Genomic DNA, 21,941 nt, shown 5'->3' with positions numbered 1-21,941 from the left:
GAGAATTTGAAAAAGCGCAAATGTGGGCCAGAAAATGGATTATAAGGAAAAACGAATTGGGTGCTTCTCACACTATATTAGGAGAGGTGGCGTTAGAAGATACCGAAGGCTTTCTCTTTTCTAATTTAACCTAACCTAACGCTATAACTTATAGTTTATAACTACTTCTAACCTAACCTAACACTATATTAGGAGAGGTGAAAATCTAGAAAAAATTAAAAACAGTACACAGCATGCGCGTGGCTGTCCCGGAAAAAACTAAGTTACAAATTACGCTGAGATGCCTGGCAATTGGGGATTCTTTTCAAGTCTGGCTTATATAAACAAAGTTCCAAAAAAATATCATTGTAATAAAATAAGTAGTCGTCGCAAGTTGATGCCCTAAAATTTGTTATGAAGATAAAAAATAATAAACCACTCACATAAGCTTCTTAGCACCTTTTTCAGATATTTTAGATTATTTTTAAATATAGAATTTAAAATAATGATACATTTTTAATGACTGAAGAAAATACTCTAATACATTTCAATACCTTCCCCCCTTCCCTCAAAGGTTTTTCATTTTAGCTGTTTTCGAGTGACATTTAACTTTCGTTTTGAAATCGAGTTGGCAACACTGCTTATCTATTTTCTGGCTACACCATTTGTTATTATATTGACAGAAAATAAAAAGCGAAAAATTGTCGTGCTTCGGGCTCTGTGTACACCGTAAATAAGTATTTTTGTGGGCCGTTAATTCATGAATGCCCAATTTACATAATGTAACCTTATTACTTAAATTTCTACCCACACCATTTCGTTACCACTCGAATCTACAATGATTTTATCATGAAGCTAAGCTGAGCTAGTCACATTGTTCATTTATATTTTCGACAGTATTATGAATACGAAGAAAAAGTATTATTTATTATTTCTAATAGGATTTATCCACATAATTTACTGCGATACTTCAGAATCGGAGTCCGAATACAATTATGAAGATGATGATGGAGATCCGCCTATACGAAGTTCGAGTAATGAAACGGAGCATTTACTCAAGTTCATTAATAAGCTCTCCAATTATACGAAGGGAGTAAGGAAATCACTGACCTTAAAATGTGAGGTGAGCCTATCAAACTATTACATCAATGCCATCAACTCTACACTGCGGTACGAAGACTTCCAAAACACTACTGAGAGTATACTTCAAAAATTAAAAATACACTGGTTGAAAAATAAAGCACCAATCGAGACAAGTAAACGTATTTCAAAGAAAAAAGTGGTGGAAAATGGAACTGTGTCGTCTACTCTTAAATTCAAGTCTTTAGAAATTCTTGACAAATCGCTTTATACATGCATCTTTAGCATCGGTGATAAAAAAATAGAATCTAATGGCTACCTGAATGTAGTAGATAAACCAAAAGATGACGACAAAGTACTTCCGCCATACAAACCTTTATTTTCAAGTGATAGTGGAACAGAAACAACCTTCCCGTCAGGTGTCACAGAAGTGCTCTCCGGCTTTGGTTTTACGCAGCAAAACTTCACAACCAAACAATTCTATGGTGACGATGAAGCTGATGATCCCATATCAAAAATATCAAATGTGGACACATTCTCTAAAAACCAAAATAGCATCTTATATCCTTCTCAAGGCTTGTGCCAAGTATACATCGGGTCTACCTGCGCACAGTTTCTGGACAAGGAATATGTTTATATTCCATACCCTGTTACGCAGGCGGCCTTGGAAGAGAAACTGACCATGGCTTTTAAGGTTGTGTCATATTCCAACGAAATAAGCTCCAGCTGCAGACGCTATGCACTGCCCAGTCTGTGCTACTCCACATTCCCCATCTGCCGCTCCCCCAACGAAACCAATACACTTTTTCTTGAACATTTCCATCAACTGAACGGGTATCAAAATAAAATTCAAAAGAAAATTGCTTCCACCGATGATTCAGAAGACGACTCTGTGCTGAAAATTCGCTTCCAAAATATGCCACCCGGTGGACTTCCCTCACATCTCGATCCCAGTAAACCAACTCTCCGGAAAGACTTTGGATTCACAGATCTCTCTGGTAAAACCGCGGACCCCGGACCTCGCATTAAAAGACACGCATCACCGGAAGTAGAGATCCACATTGACACAAGAACAAAGAAAGTAGTTCCTGAGGAGGTGCTTGTTGATATGGAACGGCATACTCAAGAGTCCTCCCGAGGATTCAGCGTCTCTCGAGCCGCCATTCCACTGCGCAGAGTTTGTCGGGAAGATTGTATTATCATAGAAAATGAATTGTGCCAAAAAGAATATGCTATTGCTAAAAGACATCCATTGATCGGTCAGAAATTAACTTTGGAAGACTGTAATGATCTTCCAGATTCTTCAGACTGTCTGGAGATAGAAATTGAAAAAACCATCAGTGGGGACACGTGTTACTGGGAAACAGGAATACATTACCGTGGAAATGTTAGCATCTCTAAATCAGGTCTAGAGTGTCTCAAATGGTCAGAACAGTTTGTTCATAAAATGGGTCCAGAACTATCTGGAGGTCACAACTACTGTCGCAATCCCGGAGGAAAGGAATCACAGCCCTGGTGCTTCGTTGCAAGTAAAGATAACATTTATGAGCAGTTGTGTGACATTCCAAAATGTTCACAGAAAATTTGGATGTATATCATTTGTAGTATTATTGGAGTAGTCATTTTGTTTGCCTTGTGCATCACTATTGTGTGTTGCAGACAGAGAAATTCCAAACACAATACAGCAGCCATCAGGAACATTAATTTACCAAATGCAGACAAAAATATTTACGGTAATTCCAGATTAAATTCTCCTATAGAACTGAATGAACTACTGGCTGGTCAAAACCCAAATTCTCGGTCAAACGGAATATTGAGAGTGCCTCAGTTTACCCTATCGCAAATTAAATTTGTGGAAGAATTGGGAGAAGGAGCTTTTGGTAAAGTGTATAAAGGGGAATTATCCAAAGAAAACGGAACTATATTTGTGGCAGTGAAAGCATTGAAAGAAAATGCCTCTCATAAAACACAGCAAGATTTTAAAAGAGAGATTGAGCTCATTTCCGAGCTGAGACATGATAATATTGTTTGCATTCTGGGGGTTGTTTTAAGGGAGGAACCGTTGTGTATGCTCTTTGAATTCATGGCCAAAGGAGATTTACACGAGTTTCTGATGGAGAAAGCCCCTCCCGAAGGGTCAGGTCTGTCGCCCACTCAGTTCCTGATGATAGCTAAACACATCGCCTCTGGGATGGAGTATCTTGCAGCTCATCATTATGTTCATAGAGATTTAGCTGCTCGAAATTGTCTTGTTGCCGATAATCTCATTGTGAAAATATCTGACTTTGGACTTTCTAGAGACATCTACAGCTCTGATTACTACAGGGTAAGTAATGAAACTTGCACATATCTTTGTTCGTAAGGCGCCCTAGCGATCAGTATAATACTTTTCCACACCTTCATTAGTGCATCTTTATTTGTTGAAAACACTGTTTGAAAACATTCATGAAGGATTATTTGTTGATTTAAGGTTCAATCTAAATCGCTGCTCCCTGTCCGCTGGATGCCGCCTGAATCTATTTTGTATGGAAAGTTTACTACCGAAAGCGATGTTTGGTCATACGGGGTGGTGTTATGGGAAATCTACAGCTACGGCCTGCAGCCTTACTATGGGTAAGTGCATACAATAATTTATCATTCTTATATAATATATAAAAATTCAGCCTGCGTATGTTTGTGCTCGTAAAACTCAAAAAGTAATCTAGCGGAATCGCTGCAAATTTCAAAGTTTGTTCTTATTGGTGCCAGGAGTGGTAGAAAAAGTCAGGGACGCCCGAGGAATTCTTAACGCAATATGTCTTCACCTGATTGAGATAAAGTGTCGAATTAATGTTGATGTAATGCAGTTTTTTACCAGTAATATTGTGGTATATGGTAGTGAATGGTGGATGATGTTGGAGACGCCTGAGAACGACATTACCTCTAGTTTTTTATAATTATTTTTCTAGTTGAATCCGATTTGGTCGAGATTGCTTGAACAAGGCATTATTATTTATAATTCTGTTTTTTTAATTCTTCAGGTACAGCAACCAAGAAGTCATATCAATGGTAAGAGGGAGACAACTCTTGCAATGCCCAACGGATTGCCCCAGGACCGTGTACGCTCTCATGAGGGAATGTTGGCACCAGACGTCTGCTAAAAGACCCAATTTCACCATCATAACACAAAGGTACATATTGGTTAAATAGCCATCAGTAACCCATCAGGCCTCTGGCGTATTGACCGCATTTCTTAAAGACGCTGTCAGAAAGTCAGAGAATTTGTGTGTATTTCCGCTTTACAATAAAATCCAAATAAATGTAATATTTTTGAATGTATCTGAAAAATAAATACTGTTTTTGAAAGGTGATAAAATACTCTTTCAAATTTCATTACATTTTAGAAATAAACATTATGTTTGAAATATTAAAATTTTGAAATCAAACATAAAATTTTTTTTAAATGGCTTACCTTACGTTTTTTCATCTAAACACTGAACTAAAATTATTGATGAGGGAAAAAAAACTATACATTTTACTAGGCAGATATATTATGAACATTACTACCACCTCACTTTTTGTCATTTCATATAAAAATTTCAAATATTTCATAATTTTTTCTCAAATTGCAGTTGGAACCTTTGGTTTCATAGAGATATACATTTTAATTCTTCTGCAGTTTTATTCTGGATTTAAATATAAAGCGTGGTGTTTTCTCTTTCTATCTAACACTGTTTAGTTCATATTTATAAGGGAGATACAACGATTTCTATGAGACCACAATATGTTCTGTTCCAAAAAGCGAACAAATTGACTTTATAGGTAATAGCTGTTTGTTCACAAAACCGAACAGATCAGGATGAAGGGGTGTTGGGAGGCCTTGATCAATGGAGTCCATCGGAGGTGGGTGGACATTACATCCTCGGGCACAAGAGGGCTCAGACAACTGGCAGAAGGAGAAGCGTTTCCTAGAGGAACTCACCGACGGTTATAGCACCGATGACGATGATAATTACATACTTAGCACGCATGCTGCATTAATTATGTAAAACCCTTTCAAATTTGTGATTTTCTATACTTACACGATTTGAGTGAATTTTAGATTAGCAGGTTGGCTGCGCCCCAACGGTGGCCTGTACTGCGACATGACCTCAGACTCCAGTGGAGCGGCGTCTAGCCAACGAGCCCCGCCCTCCATAGGAGACCCTCGTGAGAGGATCCCGCTCATCGGGAACCATTCCTCTTCCAACGGGTCCCTGGCTACGAGCACCACTATGCCCCGAAAGCTCAGCACAGCTGGATCAGTCAGAAGTCACACCTCTGGTCGCCTTAGAATGTCTAGTTCTGATGTCACTTCCAGCTCTGATAATTGTGATTCCAATATGAGATTAAAGAAGTCAAGTTGTGGTTCCTTGTTGGAATCAGATAGAGGTGCGCAAAGGGATACGGTTGTCAAAATACCAACTCTGTCCCAACCCTACGATATTTAAGTGTTACATTAAATGGAGTGAATGTCATTTTGTATTTATAAATAGTATTTGTACTGATAGATTATAAATATCTTTCCAAGAGTGTGCTTGTTTTAGATGTAAATCAAAGAGTGTTGTGTTTTTTATTATTCATTTTAAGATATGATGTGGGAGTATCAGGCATTCGGTCACTTGAATGTATCTATTTAATTTGTATCTTACAAATTAACGCCTATCTATAAGAGCCTTTTAGTAAAAGATAGTGGAAACGTTAAGACCTGTCATTTTACAATTGTGTATGCCATTGCTAACTGCTGCTGCGTATTGATATTGGCCATCCTGTCTTCTAGAAGAAATATCTATACTATACAAGGCGGCGCTCCTGCATTTTGTACCAAAGTTAGTGGACTGCAACTATTAAGACACTTTTTAAAATGTTAAATGTATTATGTATTGATGAAAATACAAGAACCTTGCCTGTAAGGATGAATGTGTGGAAAATGTGACCATTTATAATTAATTTCTTGTGTCTTCATCATAAAAAAATAAGATGAATATGTTCTGAATGTCCTATAAATTTTAACTCGCATCAATAAATATAATTTTTCAGTTTTATAATACGTAATAGCATTGCAAGAAGCATTATTAAAGTAGTTTGCTAGGTATCACATTGCAAAAAAATAATTAAAAGACTGATTTCATTTCTAATTCCATTGTCAATAATAATATGATGGGAGCAATACCGGTTTACTGATATTTCAAGTTGTTCTTTGGCTTATTTATACCCAATTGCATTTGAATGAGATGCAAAGCTTATGGGACTTTTTCTTATTTTGTTGAAACTTAAACCAAAAATACGGCATTTAATGTCTGTACTATCAATCTTAAAAAGACAAACAAAAAAGTTTAATTTTACTTCAACATTTCGTGTTATGATATAAATGTGATTTCATGATTTTTATTATTTTCTTGTTTTGGTTTAAACATCACACAATTTTTCAAAATTCAATTATTCATTTAAAGACCAATGGTTCTCATGTGGTAATGTATCTTACAAACTGATTTGTATAATTAACACAGTGGAATTATTTGATTTCTGAACTATTTTAATAATGTAAATATTTATGTGGTTTATGGTTTTCTAGCAATATCTCCGTCCGCCTGTGTTAAACAATATGCATCTGTAACTTTGTTTTAGGGTGTGAAAGAAATTTGCTCAAATATGGACATATCTTTATATCTAATGCAATATTATCAGCTTAAGATGGTGTGCGTTTCACAGTTAATATTTTGTTCATAATGTGATTTTTCTTCGATTTTGAATTAATACATTGTTCAAGTGTTATTTTGTCAAATTCATGTCACGCTTCTTTGTTTCACAGTTTTTGTAATATTTTTTATTATCTATTTTTTTTTTTCAATTTGCTTTACTACTAAAGCAGAAATGTTGCACTAACGAATTAGAATAATGCAAATTGCAAATCTTTATCTAGTTCCTTTCACTGTCTAATTCGTAACCACGGACTAAAGAATATCTCGCCAGGGTAAAATAAGTATCTCCTCTCGGTTCTCCTGAGCACAAAATGTTTTTTTTTTTTTTTATACATTTATACTAAACATTGTGGCGTGACTTTCCATGGCCGATGGAAAACATTATTTGTGCAAATGTTTAACCCAAGTTTAGCAACCAGCTATAGGTATATCCACTTTATGGCCTGCGATGTAACCCAAGTTCGGCAACCAACTATCTTCATTCTACGGTCTGCGATAGTAACCCAAGTTCGGCAACCAGCTATAAGTATCTTCATTCTACGGTCTAACCCATGTTTAGCAACCAGCTATAGGTATATCCACTTTATGGTCTGCGATGTAACCCAAGTTCGGCAACCAACTATCTTCATTCTACGGTCTGCGATAGTAACCCAAGTTCGGCAACCAGCTACAGATATTGTTACATAATAATAATTTTCTTCTCATGACATTCATCGATTCACCCTAGTTTAGAAAACATATAATATTATATTATCATCATATTTTTTTCAACTGATGCTAATGAACCAAAAAGAGTATTATTTCTTATAAAATGTACAATATATTTTTGTATGATAATTATGTTTTATTTTATTTTTAAGAAAACTATGCATCATAATTTTTTACAATAATGTTGAAGCAATAATTGAATACGTATACATCCCTAAAATCCCCATCTGTAGTTTTAATATTATTATATTTATTCTAAATTTAATTTCAAGCATAGTCAGAAACACTGCAAAAACTTCAGACTTAAGTATATCTACATATTATTTTGGGGTTGAGATTGTATTCATGTTTAATCATTTAAGGCGAAGTAATGCAAAATCACGTGTTTTTGGTTTAAAAAATTGATATCTCAGATATATTATCACTGTTGAGTATAACACACAGCAGTTTTTATCAGATACTTTTCTGGGAAGCCTAATACTTGAAAAAAAAAGTATCAGGCCTATAAAAACTGCTTTAATGTGCAAAATCTCTTACTTACCAACCCCTTTTTGGATATGGTTTCATTGTAAAATGTGGCAAATTAATTTTAGAAAATTATCAGAAAACCTTTGTGCCTGAACTTCACAAAGTAAAATAAACGCGCTTTTTGGCCATCTGTTTTTTTGCGTAAATCAAAAGTCTTCTGGGGTTAAGCTGGAATTTCAACCTTATCACCATCTACGTAAGGACTGCGTGATTTCACCAAATTCCGAATGTTCCACGCCGTGGTGCATCACCTTAATAAAGGAATATTGTGTGTTATTTTAATATTATTTTTAAAATTTTATTTTACAGATTTGTAATCAAAATAAGTTTTATACGTTGTCCTCGTATAAAAAGACTGAAAAGCTTTTTATGTGTTTAGTGATCATTTTTCAAGACATTATTTATAAGCATTTACATTTGGAGAATGTACATTTGGAGAAATGTACATTCTATATTATTTAATCTTTACTTCTAAGACCATTCTTCAAATAATAATGTTTTGTTGAATTATTGTTCTTTGCCAAATTTTAGTATTAGTCAAATTTATGGTTTGTTGTAATTTCACAGCATTTATATTTATTGCTTTTGTTTGCTATTGCTGGTTTTCAATCACCATTGAAGTTTTAACCAATGTTGCAAAACTTATTGGAATCCCATTAATGTTTTTATTATTTATAATATAATTTCTGTACAACTTTAAAACGATTATTAAAATATGTATAAAATCCCGTATCATTTATGTGTGTCTCTTTAAAATTAAGGTCCTGTTGTCTTGAAATAATGTGATTTCATTTCACAATACATATGCCTAGTTACGTTCATAAAATGAATTGAAATGTCAGTGCATACATTTTCCGATGTGTGCTTTATTTACATAATGCACATTCTATTAAACCTGCACAAAGCATTTTATTTCATCTCTTAATACGGAGAACACAAATAACCACTGTGTGTTACATTATTTTTGTTTTGTGTTTATTTTTTTATATTAATATTAAATTTTGTTCAATATAATAAGTGTTTTTATTCACCGAACCCCAACAAAGATCTCAAGAATTTGAAGGATGTTTTACATAAGAAATATGGCTATGGGGTGTTTTCACAAACTATGAATACCGTTAAAAATGTGTGGAAGATTAAAAGTTTATTTTTCTTATAATGATTATCGTAAATATATAACGATTGATTTAAAACAGCACATTCCGAAACGGTTCCAACTGGCTACAGCGTCATTATGACATAGAAAACCCCACTGGCCGAAACCAAAAGTACTCCAAAGTAGCCCGGCAGTTAACGTGACATTAGAGCTGCTGAATTCACAAATAAAAACGAACAAGACTTTTTGAGGCATAGCGAAAATGGTATATTTTAAAATTTATTCGTCAACATAAAAATAAAATAAAAACACCTTCATTTTTCATAATTTTTTTTGAGAATAAAAAAAAAACAGCGAAAATTCCCTATTGCTGTAGGAAGGAGATGATAATGAAAATTCACACTTGTAAGCATAAAATATACATAGTTTATTGCAATTTTTTTAGGGTTACAGTTCGTTGGGAAGTTTGATTGAGATGTGCATTGTAGAAGAAGCAACATCTATTAAATTATTGCATGATATAATTGAGATCTTTAAATGGATAAATATTAGTAAAAAGATTAAACATGGTTATTTTGCAGTTGATATTATACACTGATAAAATATAAAAGTAAATTTCCATTCACAATCAGCAATTTTCTATCTTCTGTTTGATGAAGACCTTCCACTCTTTTCTGCCCCTAGATTTTTGCTGCCATGTTATTTTAACTTTCCAGTAACAATGGGATGTAATTTTACAAAGTAAATTATGCATATTCATAGTTTTCAGCAAGATGTGATATTTTTGCTTAACAACCACTCTGTGCCATTTTGACTTATTAATCTCATTTTGAATGTCTCAAACAATGCATAGTATAAATCTTTCGATAAAAATTATTTTATTAAATAAAAATTCCAGCAGAAATAATATTAAAAATTAAATCTATGAGTATGTACTAACGGGTTCCATGACATTTCATCAAAATGAAAATTCAACACACCTTTAAAGTGATATAGAGTCATTAAAAGTGATGAAACAAAAACAGGACTTTATTTTACTTTTTGGAGGTGTGTTGAATTGTCATTTTGATGACATACCCGCTCACCGTACTAACGACTTGGTCTTAAAGTTACAATATTATATAGTAATTAAGCTAAAATTTTCAACAGGAAATATATATTCTTGTATTTAATATGTAACTGGAATAAAAATATTCTGAAATAATATAAATTCATGAATTTACACAGAAAAAATAAAATACATGATAATATGTACTCTTGAGATATTATTGTTTATTATTATTTAGTGTCGTAATTATACAGACTATTTTGTTAGTTTTTAAGTTACTGAACACTTTGCTTTACACATTTCATTTTATATGTTTTAAATTCTCCTATCACTAACAATCTTATTACTTTAAGTCAATTTTATTGCAAATAAATTCTACATCATTTCAAGCATTGAAACAAGCGATAGACTAATTATTATAGAACAATGCATTCACTCATTTTAAAATGTAAGTATAAATGTAAATATTACAGAATAATATCACAATTTGTGCTCAGTAGTAGCGTGAGGCAATGTAACCATGGTTTGCATCGAGCCTAGATTTATTTGTCAGTGTTCCTTACGATAGTAAGCCATTTTTAAGATTTTATCAATCAACTTCTCAACACCGAGACTAGCAGCATCATATTATTAAACCAAATTTTAAAACTGGGAATTGAACCCGCAACTCCTGACTCAAAGTCAAATGCGTAAACCATTATGCTAGAGAGACTGTTACATTTGTGCATTCATATAAAATCCTTAGATAGGTTGTACTCTACAAAACCGGAGCTAGTAGGTAATAGGGCGCAGTTAGCAACATTGATTTTTAAACCGCGAGAAACTATTGGCGAATGCTGGTGTACATAGTAATAGTAGCATAGTAAAGTTATAATGAAAGCTATATCAATCAGTGTGGGGTCACTATTCCATTTCTTATTCTGCGTTTACGAACTTTTGCTATTTAACTCATCAAAGTTGGTCTTCATTGAGGACATCCTGCTCGTCGTATTTGTCGGGAAGGCAGACGAAAAATTCTATCAAGTTCAAAATAGGTCCTCTGGAAAACGGGTTTTGGTATCGTCCTCGTTTGTCCCTCAAATATGGATATCTTTTGTAGTTGAACATTTCATTAGTTGTGAGATTCATGCAGGCATGGAGTATCTGAAATTTAAATTAATGTTTATAGCAAAATGATAACTAAAGTACCAAATAACCAATTATTAGTAACGCACGACAAAACTGTGGGACCTTAGTAATTAATTCTCGGTGTTATGACGCATTAAAATATTTCTGTTTAGATAGGGGAATAATTGCTCCACATTAACACGTGTAGAAACTGTTGAATTTTAATTTTATTTATTTTTTTTACGCAAACAACTGGCCCAATAAGTCAGTTGTCCGACGACTTTCGTGAAGTTGTGTTTCATTGCAAATCCTTTCCCAAGATACCCCCGAGAGGTAACCGGTATTTTACAGTCGATCTCACTGGCGTAGGTGTCCAGTACTGATGCTTTCCATTTTCATAAGCTTATCCAAAACAGAGAAAGAAATATTTAGAATGAATAATTTTACTTTATTATTTTTAAATACCAGAAAATCGAGAGAATACGAAAAATCGCATTATTTGCCCGAAAATTTTGAATTAGGCGTGATTTTCATGATAGTGGCAAAATTCCATTTGTCACATAAAAATCACGAATTTCTGAATGAAACAATATCTGAAAATTTTTAGGTCTATAATTATAAGTGACTTGGTCCTACGATTTGTCATATTTCGTTTCTCATGAGGGTCAACCAGTTTTGCATATTAGACTTAGGTAGTTATTATTTCAAGAATCTTTAGAAAATTGTCAATACTTACAGATGTGCATGTCAGTATCCAACCCAGTCCACAGAAAACAACTGCTTCCAACAGGCCAAGAATATAGAGCAGTCCAAAGCCTTCTATCATGACGCAGTAACAGGCAAAGTAAATGGTGAAGGAGCAATTAATGGCAATACTCATCACGAATAGGAAGAACCACATCCTATTTCGCAAACCCACACAGTTGTAGATAAATGGGCAATGGTGATCGAAGTACGAAACACAACGGTTACAAACTCGACAATGTTTGGCTCTAAGCGGTCTCAAACATCTGCAACTATGGCACAAGCGCGATAAGGTTACATTTCTCTTCTTCCACTTATCAAAGTAGGGTATTTGTTTTATTGCTCGGTAGTAAGTATCGGAGTTCAGTGGTATATATCCGGGGTCTCTTCGGTTGGCTATTATCCAACTCAGCCACATGACAATGTTCCAGTAAATAAAGCAATAATGAGATCTTCTCAGGCTGTTCCAAGTTATTGGTATACACTGAAAGGGAAAATAAAAAGATAATTAAATGTGAAGCATTAGGAAACAATCAGAGTTAGACAACACTATTTAGGTCTGTGATTAAGATATATTGATGATATTCGTATATCCGTCACTCCTGGATACACTGATCCCTAGATTCATACCCTTTTTCTTCCCAGAACTTCCTCTCCTTCCTTTCCTTAAAAACAACTCTCTACACAACGTCCCAAAAGATGACATAGGTCTAGAAAGAAATTATTTTCCTTAGGGCCTCCTGTGTGCGGTTAATGTAAAAATAAAAAAAGAGGTGCGAGTTCAATTTCAAAACTTGTTAGATGTCATAAAACTTGGGCATATTTTTTTGATAGTACCTATTCATAGAATAGAGAAGAAGACAAGAAATGCCATGTGGATATGTTTCGTGATCCAAATATTTGTCCAATCGAGGCTTAAATTTCCAATACAAAACTGTTTTTACAAAATTCAAATAGGATGGAGATCTACAATGTCAGGCGATTGTAAGTGAAATAGAGCGCAGGGCTATTGGAATAAATGAAACATTTATTTCCATTCAAATTTGCATGGAAGGCACTTCTAGTTTTCTTCTTTATTCTATGTACCTACTTATTAATGGGGATTTTCAGCTAGAAGCACATAGTCCTTCCTTTTTCCCATCTCCTTCCCTTCCCTACTACCTTAAGCCTCACAAAATACCACAATTGGGGATGCCATAGTCTCACTGGCTCCAGGTGGTTGGGAGCAGTAGGAACTCTTGTGCGGTTTCACATTATAAAAAAAATAGTCTACAGTATTTCATTTGATATGAAGTAGCTTACCCGAATAATGTACATAGGATAGCCCCACAGAAGCACTGAAATAAGGAACAGTAGAAGGGGCCCCTTGGAGTCTCCAGCACCCCCGAACAGAAGGCCCCACAGTTCCGATATGGGCGGGAACCATCGGCTTTTCTTCTTCATCTCCGATTGTAGCATTTTCACAACCTCAGTGTGGCGATGGCTTTGTGCTAGCATGAGCGGCGTTTTGTCATTTTTATCTCTTGGCTCCAATTCTGTCTTTATCTAAATAGTAAAGGGGATATTATTATATTTCAGGCCAGTAATTAATGCTTATAATAATTAGTTATCCTTTGTGCTATTCATAAAAACCCTTTCTTATAAACATTAGTTTATCATTAAAAAAACTAATACCACTACTTGAATTTAGGTGTGAGGAGGTACAATATATTATTGTCCAAAACGAAAATTAATGTAACCGAAACCTTGAAATATGAACAATCCAAAAAGCAAATTAACTCCCACAAATTCGATAATGATATATTGTACCCTTAATATACGTTTACTTAATCTATACGATAGTATAGATAAGGTAGATTAAATAGATAGATTAAATAGCTAGATTTGCATTTTAAAAAAACCTTGGTTAATTATATTTTATCTTAAACTATTTCTCATAAATTATGTATACTGAATTACGTTTGTAGTTAATTTGAATATTGTATTATGTTACTGTGTATGTTGAATTACGTTTGTAGTTATTTGAATATTGTTTCCACTTTAAGAATTATTTTCTATATGTAAGTAAACACTCCTCCCATAAATACAGCTCCAGGAGCTCACCTTATGAAGTAGTATGTAGAATAATTAGGATTTTTTTTAAATTAATTTTGAAAACTCTTATAATTTGATATGTTACATTATTTTGTAATAAATAATATAATATTATAGCGGAATTAATTGAGCAGCTTAAGGCGAAATAGGTAGACTTGACCTGAAATTTGGCATTTTTGAGGCCACTTTTAGACGTATGGACACTTTTCTATAAAAAAACACAAATTGATTTCGAAAGATCGTTATTTTATCTTGTAAAGTAAGTTGTTAAATTTTGAAAAATAATAATATTTTCATATCATAATAAAATGTTACCGTTGGACGATGCGCAGATTTGTTGCATTTTCAAAGGTGAATTTGTATTATACAACAAATATTTCAAATCATATAATAATACAGTATAAACAATCTATAAATTATCTATTAGAAGTAGTTATAAGAATTTTGTTTTTATTTCAAATAAAATTACTAATAAATAAATCCGAGCACGCGTTTTGTGACGAAAATCCCTCAATTGGACTATTTATTTATGGTCTTACAAATTGGTATAGTTCAGATTTTTTTACAAAAATAATTAACCAAGACATTATTGAAACATTAGAAATAATTTATGACCAAAAAATATATTCTTAAGGTATATAATAGTAATTAATTTCGGTTCTCGTTTGTGCATTTTTATTAACTCGGCACAAGACCAAATTTTGTCATTCACGCCGCGACGGGGCGGCAAGCGGACGTGTAGTCCACGCCGGTCTAGTTAATAACATTTTAAAGAAATTCCTCGCTTAAAAATGGGAAGGAAAATATCCTTGGAACAAAAGTTTTATTAGAAAACACAAATTACGAAATCAAAAACGTACGTGGGAGATATATTTAAAAAAAAAACAAAGGTTAGTGATATTTAATTATCCGTGTACATTGTACGTACTTATATGCTACAGGGTCGTTCGAAAAAATCAGTCATAATAAGCATATATTTTTTATAACATTTGGCGATAATTTTGTGTTGTTTAATTTCCAGGGAAAAGAATCAACTATGGACTATCAGGAGTTTATGTCTGACATCGATGTTTCATGTATAAATGTTGAAACTTATGCCAAAGTAGGTGAAACTTTTTGTGATTGGGTCAAAAAGTGCAACGAACCAAATGAATTTCGATTCATGATGTGCGATTCAAATCATTTTTTTGTTCATAATTTCTATTTTATTGTCCAATTCACTATTACATTGGTATAATTCAACTTATTTAATATTTTTTGTGTTACTTTTTGTCAGTTTCATAATGTCATATTGTGAATTGAGCTTTTTGTTTTAGGAAAAAACATGAGGTTATTTTTGACATACTAACCTACGATTTTTCAATCGAAATTTACCTCGTGAATTTAATAACATTTCGACATTAGACGAGTCAGGTCGCTCCGTTAATTATGAAAACAAATACATGAAAGCGATACAATATTATGCAATCGCATAACTACATATGTAGGTAGGTACCGTAGAAAATAGTAGGAAATAAAACCTAGTTTTAATGTATATACTACTTCAGTTGTAAGGAATAAACCCTCTTTTCAATGTCATACATATCAAATCAAGTAATAAGTAAGATAAGATAGGTATTAGAAATAAAACTTAACGGTAATACCTTTCGGACAAACGAATAAATAGTAAAACAAAAGATTTTTTTATTGGTGCCCTTTTTTACTCATTTAAAGTACGCTCTAGCGTGTTTAAATCGCACTTTATGGAACGCGCGTTTTTTAAAGTTACCATGGCAACATCAACAAATCAACAAAATGTGAAGTCTAAATGTCAACTTTTTACTATAAATCCAACTATTAATCTTATGTGACAGATTGCAAATTAATGTTTGTGTTTTTCATTTCCATGACAACAAGATATTGTGATGTCACATCACGAATTCATTAATAGTTCTTATTTCCAAATTTTTAATAATAATATCAATATTTATGTTTTCAAAGTGTACCAATAAAAAAAATAGCGTAAAGTATTCGTGGATAACTGGTCTTTAAAACACTTGCTTTATTTCGAGCACTCGGCTACGCCGTCGTGCTCGAAAAATCGCGCGTGTTTTAAAGACCTGTTTATCCACTTATACTTTAATATACTATACTCACCTTTGGAAAACTCATGTAAATTATTTAAAAAAAAAAAAACAAATTAAACAAATATTTGAAATTTTTTTAAATGTATATTCATATACCTACATATTTTATATCTACCATGTCAACAAACTGCATTTGTATTTATTTATGTTTACGCACTCCGACGTATAATTTACAAATATGTATGTAACTACTTATTAGGAAGAAAGCTACAACTTCAACAACAATAATTGTTATTTCATCGGAACCATGCTGTAGTTTTCATCAGCCGCGCGAGTATACGGCTCGCAGCGGAATGAATTCGGTATTTCTGTCTCGGTCTAAAAAACGTCCGATCGCAAGACCGTCTTTTAACGAAATTTGAATTCTCGTCCTGCTGGTTAAGCCGCCTTAAGGGTAAATTCATTAAGGCGATGCCATACATAGTAATGCAAAATCATGTGATTTTGGTTTGAAAACTTGATCGCCTAGAAATGTTTCAGATGCTTTAATTAAATACTGCGAGTATAATACATCTTGGCCTTTGATATAATCGAGTATTTTTTAGATAAGTCTTTTTATAAGCCCAGAAAAAAATAATGTATAAGGCCTATAAAAACTGCTTTAAAGTTCAAAATCTCCTACATACGAATCCATTTTCAGTTATGATTTTATTGTATAGTGTGGCAAATTAAGTAATTTATAAAATGATCGATAAAAAATTAAATATTTATGCCTGAACATCCACAAAATAAAATAAAAGGCACTTTTTAGCCATGTTTTTTTCTTGCATTAGTCAAAACAGGCGGATGGTGTTAAGCGGGAATTTAAACCTTATCGCCATCTACGTAAGGGTTGTTATTGATAGCGGCTCAATTTAAAATACTACACGACGTAGTGCATCGCCTTAATATTGTGTTCAATATAGAAAGATTCCAATAAGAAAATGTGATTCTAATAATTAAATTATATTAAATTTATTCAAATACCTTTTCACACAGCAACTTTACACAAGTCAGATTTCCAGAAAGACAAGCCAAATGTAAAGGAGTTGATCCAAAGTTGTCAGTTTTGTGCAAATCAACCCCCGAATACATCAGAAGCCTGATGAGGTCGGCGTGCCCCTTATAGGCCGCCCAGTGCAGGGCCGTGTCTCCGTTGATGTCAGTGAGGTGCGTCAGGGCCCCCATGCCTAGCAGGTAGGCGGCCGTAGCGGTGCGTCCGTACATGCAAGCCGTCATTAGAGGTGTTAACCCTGCGTAAAAGTAAATTGTCATTTTACACAAGTTGAATATGCAATACAAATTCGGTGTGAGAAATTGAAGGGAAAATAATAATATGTATGTAGACAGTTTTATGACTATCGCAATATTCCAGTTCCTACCCAAATTGCCTTTTCCCTTATTTTATTCCATTCCTAAAGGTCTTACCTTCATAGAAACCAAGTAATAAAGATTTGAAAAAAGAAGCCCACAGCAAGTGTTATTTTGTTTTACGTTCGAATATTCGTCGCATATTTATCACCCCTCGTAACAATTAATCTCAAGAAAAGTCCGTAAAATAGTGTAAATTATCATCCCCAAGTTGAAAACATTAAACATTGTTGTGTTGTGCTAGATAAACAATGGTGCTAGATGTACATCTATGAACTAATAATAGTGCCCACGGAACCTTCCAAAAACTACCAGAACTCCCAAATGAAACAAACATCATTTACGAGGTAAAAGCCTTCTTTTTCCCACTTCTAATTTTCCTTGCGATAAACAAACACAATCACTTGATTCTTTCTATCTCGTTAAAATTACAGTTCATTCAAGTACCAATCGTCGATACACTACACTCAGAGTGGTAAGAAAAGGTATGTCAATTGTAATGCTGTCAATTGTAATGCTTTCAATTTAATAGTTTTAATACTAAACTGTCAAGCGTCACGTAAGGTTGTGAGCTACCTCTAATTAAATCCAAAACGATGAAAAAGTGTTTTGATTACTTGGCAAACACTAATAAAAGCCAAGGAATAAAATTTCACTTGTAAACGCACGCTAATTCCTTATTATTATCGTTTATTATAAATAATGAAGTTGTTTCCCATTCAAAGATTTTATGCCTCTTAGAGAAATGCAAGGCCGAGTAGAGATCTGGACGTGCAACAGCCAAATTACGAAGTCAGTGCTGTCGAAGAAAACTAAGTATAAAAATTGTTAATCGGTCTAATTCCATTGTCATATTTAAAAATAGAATTAACCTTTCATAAAATGTAAAAATATTCCGAAAAATTACTTAATATGTTAATCTAAAAATAGGATTGACCTTTAAAATCAGCCGCATTGACCGCCACCCCCGCCTGCAGTAGCACCTGCACCACGGCGGCGTGCCCCTTGCGGCAAGCCCAGTGTATTGGCCGGGGACCCTGGGTGCCTAGACAGGATAGGTCCACGGGGGCGCTGCGCTCCACCAGGTGGCGGATCACCTCCACGCTGCCGTCCAGCGCCGCCCAGTGCGCCGCCGTGTAGCCGTGCCTGTCCCGCCCGCATAGCGCCTCGGCACCCAGCTTCTCCACTAAACGCTCGATTTCTGATACATCGCTGAAAAATAAAGAGTACTATCAAAAGTGTTTTATCACATAAATAGTGAAAAAACAGAACATTGAAGAAATAAACAACTAACCTAAACTAAATTAATCTAGCGTATTTTTTTTATGATGTTTCGTTTTATCGGGTTACCTGAATCATTGTTGTTTAGGGTTTTATCGTGACAGAACCACGGAGAAAAGTAGGGGGCGGACGTTGCCATACAATCATTTCCTACTGAGACGTATGTCGCAAACTTTAGGGATGGAAGTCTGGGGTGCAGGAGAAGAATTTCAAATTGACCCGCCAAAATACTTGACCAAACTGAAAAATTATTTGTTTAAAGAGGTAAAGTCAAAATCTAGTACAGATATGTGCTACTTTATTTATTTGTCTTTTAAATTATAAAATAGAGGCCATTAAATAATCAAATTTTTAATGATTTTGGAGGCAACTTTGGCATTTTTTTGTGACTGAAATGCAATTGTTAAAAGAATAACCTAACCCTACCTGCTGTTTCAATGACATCAAAAAATAAATGAAATAAAACATCTTTAAAAAAATTTGTTTTTGGATAGAAATTTTAGTCAATTTATTTTTTTCATTTTATTGAAACAGTAGGTAGGGTAAAAGACAAATAAATAAAGTAGCACATGTCCCTACTAGACATTTACTACGCGTTATGATTTTAAAAATAATTATGTAGTTTGTTTAGGTATATTGGCCTAAAATCCAAAATAAATTTTTCTATGATAAAGGTCGCGCAGCCGTTTGCCTTAATAATAATTTTTTTTTCACTGGTTTCATAAAAGTTAAAAAAGGAAAAACTCCATTGAGTCCTAATAGGTAAATTTAAAAACGCACTATGTATAATCTTTACTGCTGTAAACACAAGTTAATAATTAGACAAAAGTGGAGTTAGCAATCTTGGACTAAGCCAATCATCAATAAGCATCAATATTTATATATTTAAACTTCATTCCAGATTGGAAAATATAATATTCGAATTCCAATCGAAACAATAATGCTTAAAATGAATTAGCTATTTTTAGTAAACAGATATGCATAATCATATACTTCCATACTCCGTCTTTGTCTTTTTTCAGCCACAACAATTGGGAGTGCCACTTATTAGGTGTAACAAACTATTTGTATTATTATGTATATGAACGATACTGACCCAGTCTTAACTGCGTCAAACACCAACTCAGCCGCCTGGGACCCCAGCAGATGCGACTCGGCGCAGTCAGCGTCATGTGCTGCCAGCCGCTCCGAGTCGGCTACCATGTCGCAGGGCGGGGGCAGCGCCCACACCCCCCGCGCCGCCCCCGGGCTGGGGTGCACCTTGCTGCTGAGGGCCAGGCCCCCGCCGCCGCCCCACTCCCCCCCCGCCTCACCCCCGCCCAGCTTGACGGGAGATGTCTCCGTGGTATCAATCACAAGGCAGTGTGGGACACCTGCAAAACACATCAAACTACGGAACTCCTGACAAACAACATGCATTCATTGTGGGATACCTACATAAGAAGACAATATAAAGCTAATCGCGCTTTCATCATGGGATACTTGACAAAACACCCTTCCTTTATAAGACACCTGACAAATAACACCCTTTCATTACGGGATACTTGACAAAACACTCTTCCTTTACAAGACACCTGACAAAAGTCAAACTTTTACTATGGGGTACCCTACAAAAAGCACTTTTAGTATGGCATGTTTAACCAAAGAACACACTTTCATTCTTCAAGTACTTTGAGACAAATTTTTGTCATGTGATGCCTCGTAAGAGCTCCCCTGTGTGTACTCTGTACAACCAGAAGGACTATGTTACAGCTCGTTTGGATAACTTTGGGGCGGGATAAGAAAGGGACTATAGCAATGTATTTTGTAAAGCAGGTCTTGAAGAGGTCTTAAACGTGGCAATAAAAAAAAGACTGTGCAAGAAAAAGTTTGTTATTAAGCAGTCAACATCTACTGAGAATGAATATTTGCTTGTCAGATCAACGATGCTGGGTCTTTCCTAAATCGAAAAAATTCTAACATTTGACAAACCCTCAAAGAAGTTTTGCAGACAATCTTAATAGCTGAACAAGAATACTTGAGATGTTAGCACACAGCGTGAGACAGACTTGAATAAACTAAATTCTCGGTATAAATAAAATGGACAATACCACATATTATTTTTACATCGAATGATGACTTTTATTTTTCTTAATTTGATGACAGAATATTGTTTTGTCTTTAAAATTAAAGAGAGCACAATATTATTTAATAATGTATTTCCCACAGAGGAAAGAATTAATGCAATACTCTAATCTTATTTAATATCCTTGACATTTTCAAATAAGGTCAAAGTTGACAAATAAATTAACTTTATTTCGCTACGTTCTTATCGTATTTTTTAAGTATTATTTGGATAGTAATAATTTCTCACTTTTAAATTTTTCATATTGTATCTTAACATAGATTGCGAAGATTAACCAATTAAACCTTGAATTTTTACTAAAAATTGATCATTAATTTCGCCTTGATTAATATAACTAAATAAAAAGTAAATAAGACATCTTTTTAAATAACTAAAAAATACCGTCACCATATTTTTATTACTAAATAAATAGGATAAAAATATTTACCATATTAAATTTGTACAGTGGTTTTATTAAGTCAATCTTCCGAGCAACAATCAAAGAGTTTTAAATTTCATCACATGATATGTTTGAAAATGTCTGTTTTTTAATGTTTATATTTATATGAAAAACTACATAGTACCATTGAAAATTATATTGATTTTTACGCGCGTAATACCACAATGCGTCAGATGTGTATTTTGACTAGCGGCATCTGGCGGCGTCTTTTGATTGTGTCGAGTGTAGACTGTAGATATACCCAGATATACCCAGATATAACATGACCCATAGATATGATATACCACTCGTCTCCAGCGTCAAAACAGGGGTAACCACATAATAAAGTATTTCATATTTAACGTACCATTTTATTGAAAGGCCTTTTCAATTATTATTATTGATAATTGAAAGGCCTTTTCAATTATTATTATTGATAACGGTTTAATCAAAATATAAAATGTCGAAACATGTTAATAATCGTAAAAATTGATTTAATCCCTCGGTGATGGATCACTTTGATTATTTTGGGTGTTT

General features: G+C 34.0%; 2 protein-coding genes across 2 annotated transcripts; one reads left to right on the top strand and one right to left on the bottom strand.

The window, feature by feature from the left end:
• The first annotated feature begins 652 nt into the window (after positions 1-652).
• Positions 653-6,468, top strand: Ror (Tyrosine-protein kinase transmembrane receptor Ror). The gene is made up of 4 exons (XM_089635609.1): positions 653-3,385; positions 3,530-3,672; positions 4,080-4,229; positions 5,141-6,468. The coding sequence occupies exons 1-4, from the start codon at positions 881-883 to the stop codon at positions 5,526-5,528; spliced, it is 3,186 nt and encodes a 1,061-aa protein (XP_089491735.1). The 5' UTR covers positions 653-880; the 3' UTR covers positions 5,529-6,468.
• A 3,084-nt stretch (positions 6,469-9,552) lies between these two features.
• Patsas (palmitoyltransferase Patsas) lies at positions 9,553-21,606 on the bottom strand. Its single transcript, XM_089635269.1, has 7 exons — positions 21,414-21,606; positions 19,958-20,234; positions 18,518-18,792; positions 17,197-17,462; positions 13,313-13,555; positions 12,003-12,494; positions 9,553-11,302 (listed from the first exon to the last, which is right to left on the bottom strand). The coding sequence occupies exons 2-7, from the start codon at positions 20,062-20,064 to the stop codon at positions 11,111-11,113; spliced, it is 1,575 nt and encodes a 524-aa protein (XP_089491395.1). The 5' UTR covers positions 20,065-20,234; positions 21,414-21,606; the 3' UTR covers positions 9,553-11,110.
• Between the last annotated feature and the right edge of the window lie 335 nt (positions 21,607-21,941).

Source organism: Hesperophylax consimilis, chromosome 9 (genome assembly GCF_061612785.1).
Source record: "Hesperophylax consimilis isolate HC1 chromosome 9, BYU_Hcon_1.0, whole genome shotgun sequence".
Taxonomy (NCBI): Eukaryota; Metazoa; Arthropoda; class Insecta; order Trichoptera; family Limnephilidae; genus Hesperophylax; species Hesperophylax consimilis.
The sequence above is the reverse complement of the archived record's forward strand: the minus strand, read 5'-3'. Positions and strand labels throughout refer to the sequence as shown.